The 13,717-nt window shown below is 38.4% G+C and overlaps 1 protein-coding gene across 2 annotated transcripts in view; it reads left to right on the top strand.

The window, feature by feature from the left end:
- Window positions 1–13,529, top strand: part of LOC110381483 (neutral alpha-glucosidase AB) — a 66,227-nt gene extending 52,698 nt beyond the window's left edge. Inside the window, exons 5-20 of one of the 2 annotated variants that reach the window (XM_064042410.1) lie at window positions 1,114–1,223; window positions 1,725–1,869; window positions 3,018–3,155; window positions 3,747–3,855; window positions 4,284–4,423; window positions 4,952–5,139; window positions 5,631–5,773; window positions 6,316–6,413; window positions 6,762–6,884; window positions 7,237–7,402; window positions 7,937–8,073; window positions 8,842–8,954; window positions 9,475–9,632; window positions 10,201–10,314; window positions 10,695–10,804; window positions 11,176–13,529. In XM_064042410.1, coding sequence (XP_063898480.1) covers window positions 1,114–1,223; window positions 1,725–1,869; window positions 3,018–3,155; window positions 3,747–3,855; window positions 4,284–4,423; window positions 4,952–5,139; window positions 5,631–5,773; window positions 6,316–6,413; window positions 6,762–6,884; window positions 7,237–7,402; window positions 7,937–8,073; window positions 8,842–8,954; window positions 9,475–9,632; window positions 10,201–10,314; window positions 10,695–10,804; window positions 11,176–11,389 — 2,206 coding nt within the window. In that variant the 3' untranslated portion in view covers window positions 11,390–13,529. Of the gene's footprint in view, window positions 1–1,111; window positions 1,224–1,724; window positions 1,870–3,017; window positions 3,156–3,746; window positions 3,856–4,283; window positions 4,424–4,951; window positions 5,140–5,630; window positions 5,774–6,315; window positions 6,414–6,761; window positions 6,885–7,236; window positions 7,403–7,936; window positions 8,074–8,841; window positions 8,955–9,474; window positions 9,633–10,200; window positions 10,315–10,694; window positions 10,805–11,175 lie in introns of both variants that reach the window. The other variant, XM_064042409.1, reaches the window with a different exon arrangement.
- Window positions 13,530–13,717: the final 188 nt, after the last annotated feature.

Below are 13,717 nucleotides of genomic sequence, written 5' to 3'. Positions count from 1 at the left end.
ATGACCAAAGTGTGATTATTAAGCATACATTCCCCCATGCCCTTTTTCTACAATTTCTTTAAAAAATACACGCAAGTAAAACCACAGCATCACCTAGTTAAGTCTCGATGTCGTAATCTCAGCTTGACCGACTCACACACGCATTAGTTAGTGGTCATGTCATTGATCTTGACTTTATCTCAATACGTGACTGATACTGTACTGATTTGTTTGTGCATCTAGCATGTGGAAGTATGTTAGAAGTACATTAGGTAGCTGAAAAAAAACATACGTCCAAATTGTTCCAATTCTATAAACATTTTTTTTTCTTAATTTTACAATAAAAATTAATTAATCTGACTAATTGAATCATGGACCTCATGATTCAGATCAGAATTCATGAGAACAGTATACAATGTATAGTACATACATACTTTCACTAGCATATATTATAGATTACACAAAAAAGTTAAAAAATATGCAAAATCCAAATATAAAAATAAAATAAAAAATACCAACAAATAAATATAGTTTGCTTCTTTGTTTGGGCCTACGCAAAAAACACAATAGATAAAAATATATCACAACTTGTATACATATAGTCATATGGTCAATCACCTGTTTTCTTAACTACTTTGTTCCATAGACATTGGAACTCCTTTATCCTTTACAAAAGAGTCTGTTTACAAATGACGTCATAGATAAACTTTAGTTTTAATAGCGTACGTGAGGTCAGCTCTATGTTATGTTTACGATAATTATGTTACGTGTAATGAGGTATTAGGCCGCGTTTGTTTACTTTTTGCCTATTAATTTGTGCTGTTATTACCTATATATAAGTAATAGGTAATAAATCATTTAGTTGAATGCGGTTTTAAGTTGCCACAACAAAATTATTAAAGTTATATAATTAAAAAACCAACTGTATCATAAAGTAGTATAAGTGCTAAAGTTATTTATTGTTCCACTTAATTACGCAAAACCTACCGAGTGGATTGTGATGAAACTTGGCAGTAGTATAACTTAATATGAGAATAACGTAGATATACGCTAACTTTTGTCCGGTTGCAGAAAGTTGTTAGAAGCGATGAATTTAGTTAAATATTTAAATAAATAAGTTATTTCATTACAGGAGGAGGAAGGCACTTGGGGCGAGAACTTCAAGTCCCACCACGACAGCAAACCTCGTGGCAATGAGGCCATCTCCCTGGACATTAGCTTCCCTGAAGCCGATAATGTTTATGGTAAGTTTAGTAATAATTAAAGCTATTCATTATCAGGAGTTATTGTCCTATTCTCTAGTTTTTTTGGCTTCAAGATATGCGTGAATATGCTTAAATATACTAAGATTAAGATTATTATCATAGTCTGTATCCCATGCACCTAACAGATACAATGGGCTTTATTTTGATTTTGCCCGCCAGACTAATAACGGGTAAATATGTAACTTGTATTATGCGACTAGCTGCCACCGGCGGTTTGTAGACTCCCGTGAGAAACTGCCTATGACCTTTCCCGATAAATAAGCTATCTAATACAGAAATAATTTTTCAAATCCTACCACTACTTACTCTGAGATTCAAGTTCAAGCAAACGAAAGAAATTAAGTAAAATTGTTACTAATAAATTGAGTTTATTTAATTGAAATGAATTAAAAAGAAAACCCTTTGGCTTCATAATATTAGTATAGATCCTAGAACATTTTTACTTATACTTTATTAAAAATATGATATTTCGTCCCCCAGGTATTCCAGAGCACACAGACAAATTCTCTCTCCGCACGACGACGTCGGGCGAGCCGTATCGTCTGTACAACTTGGATGTGTTCGAGTATGACCTCGACAGTCGCATGGCCATCTACGGAGCTGTGCCCGTCATGTATTCTCATGGGTAAGTGCATTATAGAAGGTTTATGTACCAGATTTTGTAATTTTGAATTATCATATTCTAAAGGTAGAATTCCGTGGGTCGCGGCTTACGCAGCCGCGCGCGGCTTACGACAGTCGTCGGCCGCGCGCGACAATAGTCAACCTATGAAAATGTATGGCGCCGCTGCCGAGGCTCGCGACAGTCGCGCGCGGCCGACGAATTTCGTAAGCCGCGCGCGGCATCGTGTTGAAATTAGTAGATTTTGTTCGTCCGTTCCCTCTAGTCGAAGTGCTAATTGATATCCTTGAAGAAGAAGAGGATGACGTATTGCTGTGGCTGTATTATGAAAATAGATTACCAATCGACCCTATTTTTAAAAAGTAGAAATGATGAAGGATACTACCCAATACTGATTCAAAAGCATTTGTATTGTAATTAAAACAAAAGGAAGTTTTGCCGACTAAATAAAAAACAATTCAATTCTGGTTTTACTAAAATTATATAGATGTTACTAAGCGCTAGACCATGTTGAGATGCATACGGCCGCGCGCGGCTTACGAAATTCGTCGGCCGCGCGCGACTGTCGCTGGCCTCGGCAGCGGTGCCATACATTTTCATATGTTGACTATTGTCGCGCGCGGCCGACGACTGTCGTAAGCCGCGCGCGGCTGTCGTAGCCGCTATCCACGGAATTCTACCTTTAGTCTATTCCTTACAGTGTTTTTTTTTTTATTTTGTATACGTGATTTACATCTGCATAGCCTATTTCCAGCTACTGTTGGGGTCGGCTTCCAGTCTAACATCTGGCTGCTGAGTATTGTTTTACATGATAGATTATTTTTTTGTTGCTGTTGCACCTATATTAATGAATAAATATATGGGGCGACTGCCTATCTGAAATGTTACATATTTGTCTGTTATCCTTATAACCCGATTACTCGTGTTAAGATAGGTTGTTAGACTTTCTGGATTCTGATTATCAATAATGCCATCTGGGTCTCAGTTTAACGTGCCTTCCAAAACCTGGAGGAGCTCGTCAAGATGCTTAACTTTATAATTAGTCTACCCCACCCCTGCGGCTTTTAATGACCCCCAATCTTCTAGTTTAATTACTTCTATATCATTATTTTTCATGGTTATATTTAATACTATTCCTTTCTCTTCACTAGGCCGAAGCGCAGCGCGGGTGTGTTCTGGCACAACTCTGCGGAGACGTGGGTGGACGTGGTGAACTACGCCGACAGCACCGTCGTGTCCTCGCTCGTCAACCTCGTCACCGGCGGACAGAAGCGACGCGTCGATGCCAGGTATACAAAACATATAGAGTTATCTTATATTTGTTAGACTAGCGCAAACTTTCAAACTTCAACCTGTAAAGTTTGTAGGATGTGGCCAAAAACTGGAATGCTTGGTGATGGTATTTCAAGTCGTCCAGGTTAACTAGATGCAACAAAAATCTTAGCCTTTGCCCAACTATGTTAGTGGCTTCCATTCGAACCGGATGCAAATGAAAACCAGTATTTTACATGGAATGACTGCCTATGTGACTTACCCATTTACCCGGGCAACTAGGTAATCCTTGTTAAGGTATGGTTAGCAGCATGACAATACTGTCAGAGATATCCTATTGATAGTCGAGAGCCACCAATTTAAAGTGTCTTCTGAAATACGGAGGAACTTGTCAAGTAAGGTGGTAAGTGGTCTCCCACTCACGGACCAAATGCCACAAGCATTGATTAACCTTATGATCAATCGACTTGAATGGCTGTTATTTATGAAAATAGCAATCTAGTTAGCTATCATATGATAATTGACAGACTTAAAAATAGTTTTTTCCCTTGTATTTCACAATTATATCTTATTTAGAACGTGTTTTAACTCTAAACAAATTGTTTCAGGTTCATGAGTGAGTCTGGTATCATCGACGTGTTTGTGTTCCTGGGTGAGAAGCCGACCGACGTGCTCCGACAGTACACCGCGCTCACTGGCACTGCGCCGCTGCCTCCCGTATGTATTTATTATATCTATGCAAATTATATTAAAATGGATTATTTTATCCATAGCTGTTTTGAATTCTGAGGGTATGACAAAAAAAAAAAATCATTTTAATTGGGGTTGTGTCGACCATAAAACGACCACCCGTCGTTACTTCCTATGTATTTTTACTGGGAAGAAGAACTGGAGAAACTAACTCCCCAGCAGAGTACAATTTCACATCCTGATAAAAGGTTTACATCTATATCGATACAGATATTACATCTCGATCGGTTCAGTTGTATAACTGTGAAGGCATCACAAGCGGAGACTTTGCGGAGACGATGTACGCCCAGTTACAATTCGTTGTAAATAGGCCTGTAAATACTTCGCCGCCTAAAAACATTTTCTCACTGTCATACTAATTATTATCTTATATTAAAATTATTATTTGTTTACAGAAATTCTCTCTAGCATACCACCAGTGTCGCTGGAACTATGTCGACGAAGCCGACGTGCGAGGCGTCGACAACAACTTTGACGTTCATGATATACCCGCTGATGTCATCTGGTTGGACATCGAGTATACCGACAGGAAGAAGTTAGTATTTATAGTAAATTAGGCTTTTTAAGTGTTTTTGTATCTTATGTCAAGCGATATTCAACCTTAAAATCTTAGTAATAAGTACTAAGAATACTCTAGAATAACTCACTACACAATTGAAATTGATCCCAATAGCTCATATCGTAAGGAAGAATTTTTTTGTGCAGTTGTAACTCAATAAACCTACAATTTTATACATCCTACCTTTAATATGCCATATTTTGTTATCAGTAATACACATACCCGTTTTTTCTCCAAAACGAGTTAATTAAAGAAAAAACCCCCAATGGACCTTTTTATATAAATACTAGCCGTTTTCCCACGGTTTCACCCGCGTCCCGTGGGAGCTACTGCCCGCACCGGGATAAAATATATCCTATGTTACTCGCAGATAATATAGCATTCTAATGATGAAAGAATATTTGAAATCGGTCCAGTAGTTTTTGAGTTTATCCATTACAACCAAACAAACAAAGTTTTCCTCTTTATAATATTAGTATAGAAAAACTTGCTTATCTCTATCAGGTACTTCACATGGGACCCCCTGAAATTCCCCAACCCATCGGAGATGGTAGCGAACTTGACCGCCAAGGGTCGGAAGCTGGTCACGATCATCGACCCTCACATCAAGAGAGAAGCTGGCTACTTCTTACATGAGGACGCTACGGAACTAGGGTATTATGTTAAAGATAAAGATGGCAAGGATTATGAAGGTACGTGGGGAATTTGTTAACGAAAAGAATTTGGTTGTATGATCATATACATCGGGATTATATGTATGTACTTAACGGTGATTGTACACGACGAAAGAATAAAGTCGATATGACTCAAAACTTAAGATTAATAATAGAAAGCGGTTAATTCTTAAATGAAAAAAATACTGAGCACGACGAGCCGTTGCTCATACGAACGAAATCGGATGTCCTAAGTTGCAAATAACACTACGAATAAGCGTGATGTTGCTACTTTTAAAGTTCGTACAACTGAGCTTATGAGAAAAAAAAACAAAGTAGTAAATCATCGCTTTAACATTATGAATTATTAATTACGAGTTTTAGTTAAGGTAATGGATTTGTCTACATTATTATGACATTACCTATTATTAATTTGCTACCTAGAAGAAAAAACGGAGAATACTCTGTAAAAAAACCCAAAAGGCATTCTTCTATCTGACTCTTTACTAACCAATAACCTTTGTTACCAGGTTGGTGCTGGCCCGGTTCGTCCTCGTACCTGGACTTCTTCAACCCTGCTGCCAGCAAGTACTACTCGGAGAGGTACCGCTTCGAGCACTTCCCAGGAACCAGCAAGGATGTGCACATCTGGAACGATATGAATGAGCCTAGTGTGAGTATTGTAGGGTTAGACCAGACAGTTCTAGAGTGGAGACCACGCCTCGGCAAACGTAGTGTAGGACGTCCTCAGGCACGGTGGAGTGATGACTTGCGCAAGACGGCTGGCAGGAGCTGGATGCGAGAAGCCGAAAATCGATCTCAGTGGCGTGCACTTGGAGAGGCCTATGTCCAGCAGTGGACCAAGATAGGCTCATGATGATGATGATGAGACCAGACAGAGCAAACATGCGATAATACATTATCTGCCTAGCCATTTCGTAACTTGCAAGAAAAAAAACAAAGCATATGACAGAAAAAGAGTAAGTAGAGTATGTAGGAGACTTATCAAGGAGTTGCCAGGTAATTGGGCTTGAAAGGTTAGATAGGTAGTCGCCCCATAAATAGTACTGGTCCTGAACATAAAAGGAAAATGGCTAGGCAGATGATTTTTATTTGTATCATGTAACCATATGCCATTGCAGGTTCAAACTTCCACCTTAACTAATGATATAAGTATTTTGCCATGTGTTATAAATAAATGTTTTCATGACACAGGTATTCAACGGGCCCGAAATCACAATGCCTAAGGACTGTCGCCACTACAAACCTCCTCAGGACGGTAACGATGGACTTGCCGCTTTCTGGGAACACAGGTATGATTTATTCATTTTCATAGGGTATTCATCTTTTCATGGGGTAGGGTCAAAGGTGTTAGTGTTAGTTTCACGCATAAACGTCTGAGTAGTTTTCGATAAAAACTTATCAGTAATATAGGAACATGAGAATATCACGTAGGTAATTTTTTATCCGGGAGCGGGAAGTATTTTCTTCACGAAGTCGGTGACAATTGGCCTAAGTGTCTTACATTTATTTGGATAAGAACTAAAGCTCCTTACACTGTGGATTGAGCGAAATGGCATTTGTTTTTTACCTACATGCTAAAATCTTTCTGGAAGAAGTTTAACGACAGACAAATTTTTGAGGAATGACCTTTATTTCAGACACATTCACAATGAATACGGTCTATGGAACATCCGTGCGACGTTCGACGGTATGCTGCAGAGATCTGAAAACCAGTTCAGACCTTTCATTCTGACACGATCTGCCTTCGCTGGTACTCAAAGGTATGGACTATAATAACTGTCTTATTAATATCGAGTAAAAATGTAACTTATATACAAGTAGTTACGTCTTCAAAGTTATGTAGACTTTTTCAAGATAAATATCTAACTAAAATATCTTCATGATCTGTAATTTGCTTTTTAAGTAAATATGTAAGTCCAAATCGTTAATGTCATACCCACTCACGACTTTTTAATTATACTCTAGTTATTTTTTCAATTATATTAATTAGCACACAATTTAGAACTGCCCTTGTGGATTATTGGCCCCTTAAGAGATTTTTAATCCCAGTTAGATTAACCCAAACTTAGAATTCATTAAACATGCCTTTTACAACTTAGACAATATTTTTAGATACGCAGCAGTTTGGACCGGTGACAACGCAGCGGAATGGGGCTTCCTGGCTGTATCAGTTCCGATGTGCCTCTCGCTATCCGCAGCTGGTATTAGCTTCTGTGGTTCCGATGTTGGTGGCTTCTTCAAGTACCCTGAGGCTGAGCTCATGACTAGATGGTATCAGGTTAGTTGTTTGAAATATTCTTGATATTATGGTCGTGGTTGTCTTTTCAGGGGTGGGGTGGCTTGACAATTCGTCGTTATTCCTATCCTACTTTACACGCTTTAATTGGATGTAACTCCATATGTTTGATATTTCGCACCTGCGTCCGCTCTCGCTCCCTTGACTTTACTTGTCCTTAGTTAAATAGTAGTAAAAATACAATAAGGACTACTTATTTTTACTAAGAAAACTTAAAATAGCGGGTATATAATTACAATATTGCATATGAAAATAACTGCAAAAAATTGCTTGTTTTGACATCCATAATATGGGGCTTGTTTGAATCCTTCAATATTAAAATCAAAAGATGCCATGTTGCTATCGCGTGTGATTAGGTCTGAACGGCTTGAGTAGCCCGCGCGTTCGACGCGCTGTACCCATCACCCCGCACCCGACTCGTGCCCAATGTTCCCACTACAGACACTACAGACCTATGTACGTCGCAACGTGTGCAGTTTGGCCAAGCACTGAAATGTGTTTGTGTGATGTCCCCAGGCGGGCGCGTTCCAGCCGTTCTTCCGCGCGCACTCGCACATCGAGACCAAGCGGCGCGAGCCGTGGCTGTACGAGCCCGCCACCACCGCCCTCATACGCGACGCCAACCGCAGGCGATATGCGCTTATCGACTTCTGGTAACTATATATTCTTCATTCTTTTAAATAAGAAAAATATATTTATTTCTTCACAGCACTTTCACACATGCGGATTTTCTGTGCACAACAAATTAAGCGTTTATGCGCGAAAATGTGGTTGGTGCTCAGTTTTAACGTCATTTATGCTAGCAGTTGCCAATTGTCCCGTACGAACGAGAGGTGTCGCAAGGAAACCCCGATGGTGAGGAAGTGTTTCTGCTTCGATATGCTCTGGAGTTGGAGTGGAGAAATGATGCACGACGACTGCGGTGTAACTTAATAGTTTAATCGTAGTATACTTATTTACAAAGTTAATAGAACAAAATTTGTTTGTGAGTGTGGAAAAATGTGGAATGTCTTTCTGTCGTTGGTGGTCTGTAGTGCGTGCGTCCCCGTCGAGCGCACGGCGAAATGGCCTCGGCTCGCTGTGGAGCGCGGCGCGCTGGCGTGGGTCGCCCTCTCCGCCGCCCCGCTCGGTGCTGATGCGGTCATGTTGGCCGCCCCGGGCCCGCTGTCACGTCGAAACCGGAACAGGAAGAAAGAAAATGAATCGTGTCTTTTTATAGGAACCGCATAAAAGCTGAAGAATTTGTTTGTTTGCTTGTACTTGAGTTTGTTTAATCTCAGGAACAGTTCAGACGGATTTGATGGCCATTTACCAAGTACTATGACTATAAGCTACCTTTTATCCTTAGGTGCAGACTAGCTCCCTCGCTGGCGATAGTTCTATTTAATATCGATAAATATACAATATTTTCGTTTGTCCAGGTACACATTATTCTACGAGCATTCGATCGAGGGTCTGCCGGTGATGCGCGCTCTGTTCTACGAGTTCCCCGCTGAGGAGGATACCTATACCATTGATGATCAGTACTTGCTCGGTATGTATACTGGGACCTTAACCTTGAAAGGACGTTGGGCACATTGTATAAACCCTGAATCTAGTTTTTCGAATTGAACTTGGCCCCCGTATAATATAAGATAGTAATGTACTAATTTATAACTTTAATATAGTAAAAGGGAACATTCTTTTTTTGGTTTTTTGTACACCAAGGTTAATAAAACTTGGGAGGCTAGACTATCCCGAGTAACATACGCTATATTTTGTCTGGCTACAGGGCGAAATTCCCTCGGGAAGCGGTAGGAATTGCGAGAAACGGCTAGTCATTAAATAACTAGCTTTTTGTGACTTATGTAGGTTTCATTATTTGTGTTGAACCTTGAAAAACTGGGTGCCTAATAGAATGATCGACAGCGAGCGTACTATACTTTATAACTCCTGAGCGTTGCACATGTGTATTAATGCAAGATTATCATATTATCACGATCAAACTCAACCTTACTTGACACTTTTAAATAGCTAAAAAATATCGATTCCTAATTTACTTGTAATATCCCCAGGCGACAAGCTGCTAGTCCGTCCAGTGGTGGAGCCGGGCGTGACGAGCGTGAAGGTGTACCTGCCGGGAGCGGCGTCCAAGACGCTGTGGTACGACGTGGACTCGTACCACGCGCATCACGCTAACGGATACCTGAACTATGACGTCACGCTCGCTAAGGTACAGTACACAATTTATTAGCAACTCAAAATAGGTAAGACTCGTGATGATAGTTGTTTGTTTGGTGAAACAAAAAAGAAACTTCATTATTTGCCTAGCCTTTTCCGTAGTATGTTGGGGTCGGCTTCCAGTCTAAATGGATGCACCTGAGTATCTGTGTTTTGCATGCATCGACTGGCTATTTGACCTTCTCAACCCAGTTATCTGGGCAAACTGATACCACTTTTTTATGGGAAATCATCATCATCAAACGATTCCCTCCCGCTGTATGCGCAGCGTGGGGGAGTGTCAGAAGTTTCCATGTTCCTTCTTAAGTTTTTTTATGTGCCAGCGACGAGGTAACTCTTGAACAGTCCCACTAGGCCTGAATTGGCACTACTGGGGGTAAGATTTTTTATCTTTAAGTTTTATTTACGGGCGATAATTAAAAACAGAGGCTGAAACTCAACAGAGTTTTAAGTTCCCTTCACAACTTTCTACATATTTTTGCATATCATATTTAGTTCGTATATTTTTCACACACATCGTATATTTTTAGTTTGCTATATTCACGGTTGTTTGTCCCCAGATCCCAGTGTTCCAGCGCGGCGGCACGATAGTCCCGCGCAAGGAGCGCGTGCGTCGCTCCTCCGCGCTGATGGCCGACGATCCATACACGCTCGTTGTAGCACTCGATAGCAACGTGAGTTGTTGTTTTATTTTACTGGTTTTATTAAAATTTTATGGATGTATAATTTCTCTCCATAATGTTCACAAATTGTGAAGGGTATAAAGTGTATATACAAGAGTTGTAGGCCTCTTATCACCTACAACTTTGCAATTTCACTGTATTTTTTACGTAAATTATTTTTCCTATATTTTTTTTTTTGCCATTGCATTGTCGTCCTTTTGCAATTAGTTTAATTCTGTTATCATTTAATAACTTTTTTGTCCCATGAATTTATAATACTAATTATATAATAGCGATCGATTGTTTAACTATTGTGTCTTCGTCGTGGACAATGAAAAAACATATTTTTTTGCCATTTTCAAGGGCGTAAATAATAATTTCTGTTATTACAGGGCACAGCACAAGGCTCTCTATACATAGACGACGGAGAGACATACGAGTATCTGAACAACAAGCACATCTACGCTAAACTTGCGTACGAACCCAACGCCATGACTTACTCGTGAGTATTTTATTATTTTATCCCTTTATTTCAAGCAACTAAGACCCATAACAATACAATAATAAAAAAATACTTCTAAAGTAATATATAAAGATCATCACAATACATACAAAACTGTAATATTTTAACGTAAAAATACTTTAAATGCATACTAAATAACTAACTAAAACTTGTGATGTCTACTGTGGAGTGCTCTATAACGCGGTATGTATAGTGCTCTATGACGTCAATTAAAATAATTTTTGATCCGTAAAAATTTGCTTTCGGTAAATTACTGTGCCTAAACTTGTTCCATTTCATCCATACTTCGAGGGATACCGTGCAAAAGAATATACTTACTTACTTTATTAATCCCACCAATAATCCCACAGCTTCATCCACGAGAACGCTCACTACCCAACCAGGTCCTGGGTAGAGCGCATCGTGATCGCTGGAATCAAGACCCCGCCCAAGACTGCCAAGCTGCAGCAGGGCGACAAACAGACATCGCTGCAGATGACCCTGCATCGAGGCAACGATGTCCTGGTGGTTAGGAAGCCGGCCGCCAGTATGGCGCAGCCTTGGAAAATCACCTTTAGCTATTAAACTTTAGAGGATAATTTTCTTTACCCCCTTTTTTAATGTCGATTTGAAAAATTTCAGACATGTTTTTGTCACAGAAATTATCACCTTCAATTTTTTTTTGTAAAAGTGACGTAGTTATTCTTGAAATAAAAAAAATATCAGAAAAATCGACTTCAAAAATTAAGCTGTTCGCTAAATAAGCCTATGAAGCCTATCGATATCGATAGTTCTGTCCCTTTCTAACTACTTACAAATGCCGTTTGATAGATGAAATAGTTGTGTTTAGTGAATAGTTTGTTATTAAAAGGGGGTAAAATGTTTAAGTGGTTAATAATGAGTATACAAAGTGTATGGAAAGTCTGCATGTTTGTTTGAGCGATTGACGAAGTGATGTGATTGAATTAGGTATGGAGATAGATTTTGAAACGAGGAAGATACAACTACCTACGTACATCTCAAACATAAAAATAGTAAATGAAATGACAAAAAGGCCGAGCACAGCGAGCGCGATATTTTTAGCAGGTTGTCAGACTTTCTAGATTACGCGTAAGGACTGCCGAGTTTATAGTGCTTTCCGAAACACGAAAGAGCTCGTCAGGGTGACAAATCAAATGGTCATCACTCATACTAATAAGCTATCTTGTTTCAAAATGTATCTCCATTATTGGTAAGATTGGCTAGATAAGGTATGAAGTTACAAGGTCGCAGTTAGCATAGGGTTTTCACTGAATATACTCATTATTAAAACTTATTTTTATGTTTAGCATAATTATGGATTGACTGCGACTAAATACTGCAATACACTAACACAAAAAGATAAGTGGAAGGTTTTCAGAGAACCTAGCATAAGTTTTTGCGAAATTGGACATCAATTAAATAAGAACTTTTTTATATGTGTGTGTGATAATAAAAGTCATACTAAATTATCACAAAAGCTCGCAACAACTTCTGTTTGGGTCTCAGAAACAAAATAATATGAGAATCTAAGAAATGTGACTCTTTCAGTAGAAAGGACTAATAATACGCAGTCAAAACATAACAAGAATTGTATTTGATTTGACACTGTTTATTGACAGAATAACCATTTATTTTATGATAACATTCACATACAATGTTACAGCGTAAATATCAAGACTGATTTCCCATTATGAAAGAGTTGCAAAGAACACAAAAGCTTTAAGTCAATAAACAGAGTCAAAACAAAAACGACTTTATTGAAAACATGATAAGAACAAGATTTCAGTGTTTCATGACTCAGTGATCAATCATTTGTTAAACAAACAAACTTTTGCTGAACAGAAAAAAAATGATCGAATAGTCGATACATAGAGCTGAACTTTATCGATATCATAAAATAATATCGATATGTTAAGCAATCTTTGTTTTAGTAACTTTCACACATAATTATAAAATAGTTGTAATGTTTAGTACACCTAGTGTATTTCCATCGCTCCGTAAGATTTTAAGTACCTAATTGTGTGTTTTTACTTATTGATATTTTTTTCAATATTATTTTAATAATAGACCTAATTTTCACGGATGTGTCTAGATTTTCTCGTTAGTGTCGTTTTAGTGGACTTTTAAGTGATATGTCACTTTTTGGGAATAGTGCAATTTGCGAAAATATTAATAATTACTGCGTATTTGCACTAGTGTGTCGTAGGACGAAATTGTGATTTATTCATTTCAATGTCCACAATGAAATAATTTGAAATGTATTTCGCGAATTTGCACTATGTTTTGTAAGTCCTATCACTCTTTTCTTTAACAATACTTTTAAGTATTCGCACGTTTGTCAAATATTTCTTATCGATAAATGATTCACAACAATATTGGTACCCAAAAATGTTATTACAAATATTATCATGACCAGTATGTATTATATTCCATTTCGTAGGTTTTAAAATCAAATTGTATGATTAAATAGTAAGGGTCTGTTCACATTTATCGACGAGGAATCAACTTAAACCGAGTGCATAGTAACACACTTATTACGTAGAAATAAAGGCTTCTTTGGCCAGTGTTAACCGATTCCCGCGTCGATATATGTGGCTAGACCCTAAATGAACGTGGTCTATACCACTTGTGTCAACTTCCTAACGGGTAAGAGGTAACGAGTAATTTTATCGTATGTATGTGATAATAAAAGAATTTTAATAAGTTTTTGGTTTTTATTCATATTTTTTATATTCTGCCTAAAATAGCCTTCCTTGTTTATAGCATGGCTTCGTTGAAAAATATTTACTATGTAGAGGTAGAGTTAATTTGCAATCAGATCAAAAGTATATAGTCACTAAGTGCGAGTGAAAGTTTCTTGGAACTTACAGAGCGATTCCGGTGTCCTCAACT

This window comes from Helicoverpa armigera, chromosome 28, assembly GCF_030705265.1.
Source record: "Helicoverpa armigera isolate CAAS_96S chromosome 28, ASM3070526v1, whole genome shotgun sequence".
Classification (NCBI taxonomy): domain Eukaryota; kingdom Metazoa; phylum Arthropoda; class Insecta; order Lepidoptera; family Noctuidae; genus Helicoverpa; species Helicoverpa armigera.
The sequence above is the reverse complement of the archived record's forward strand: the minus strand, read 5'-3'. Positions and strand labels throughout refer to the sequence as shown.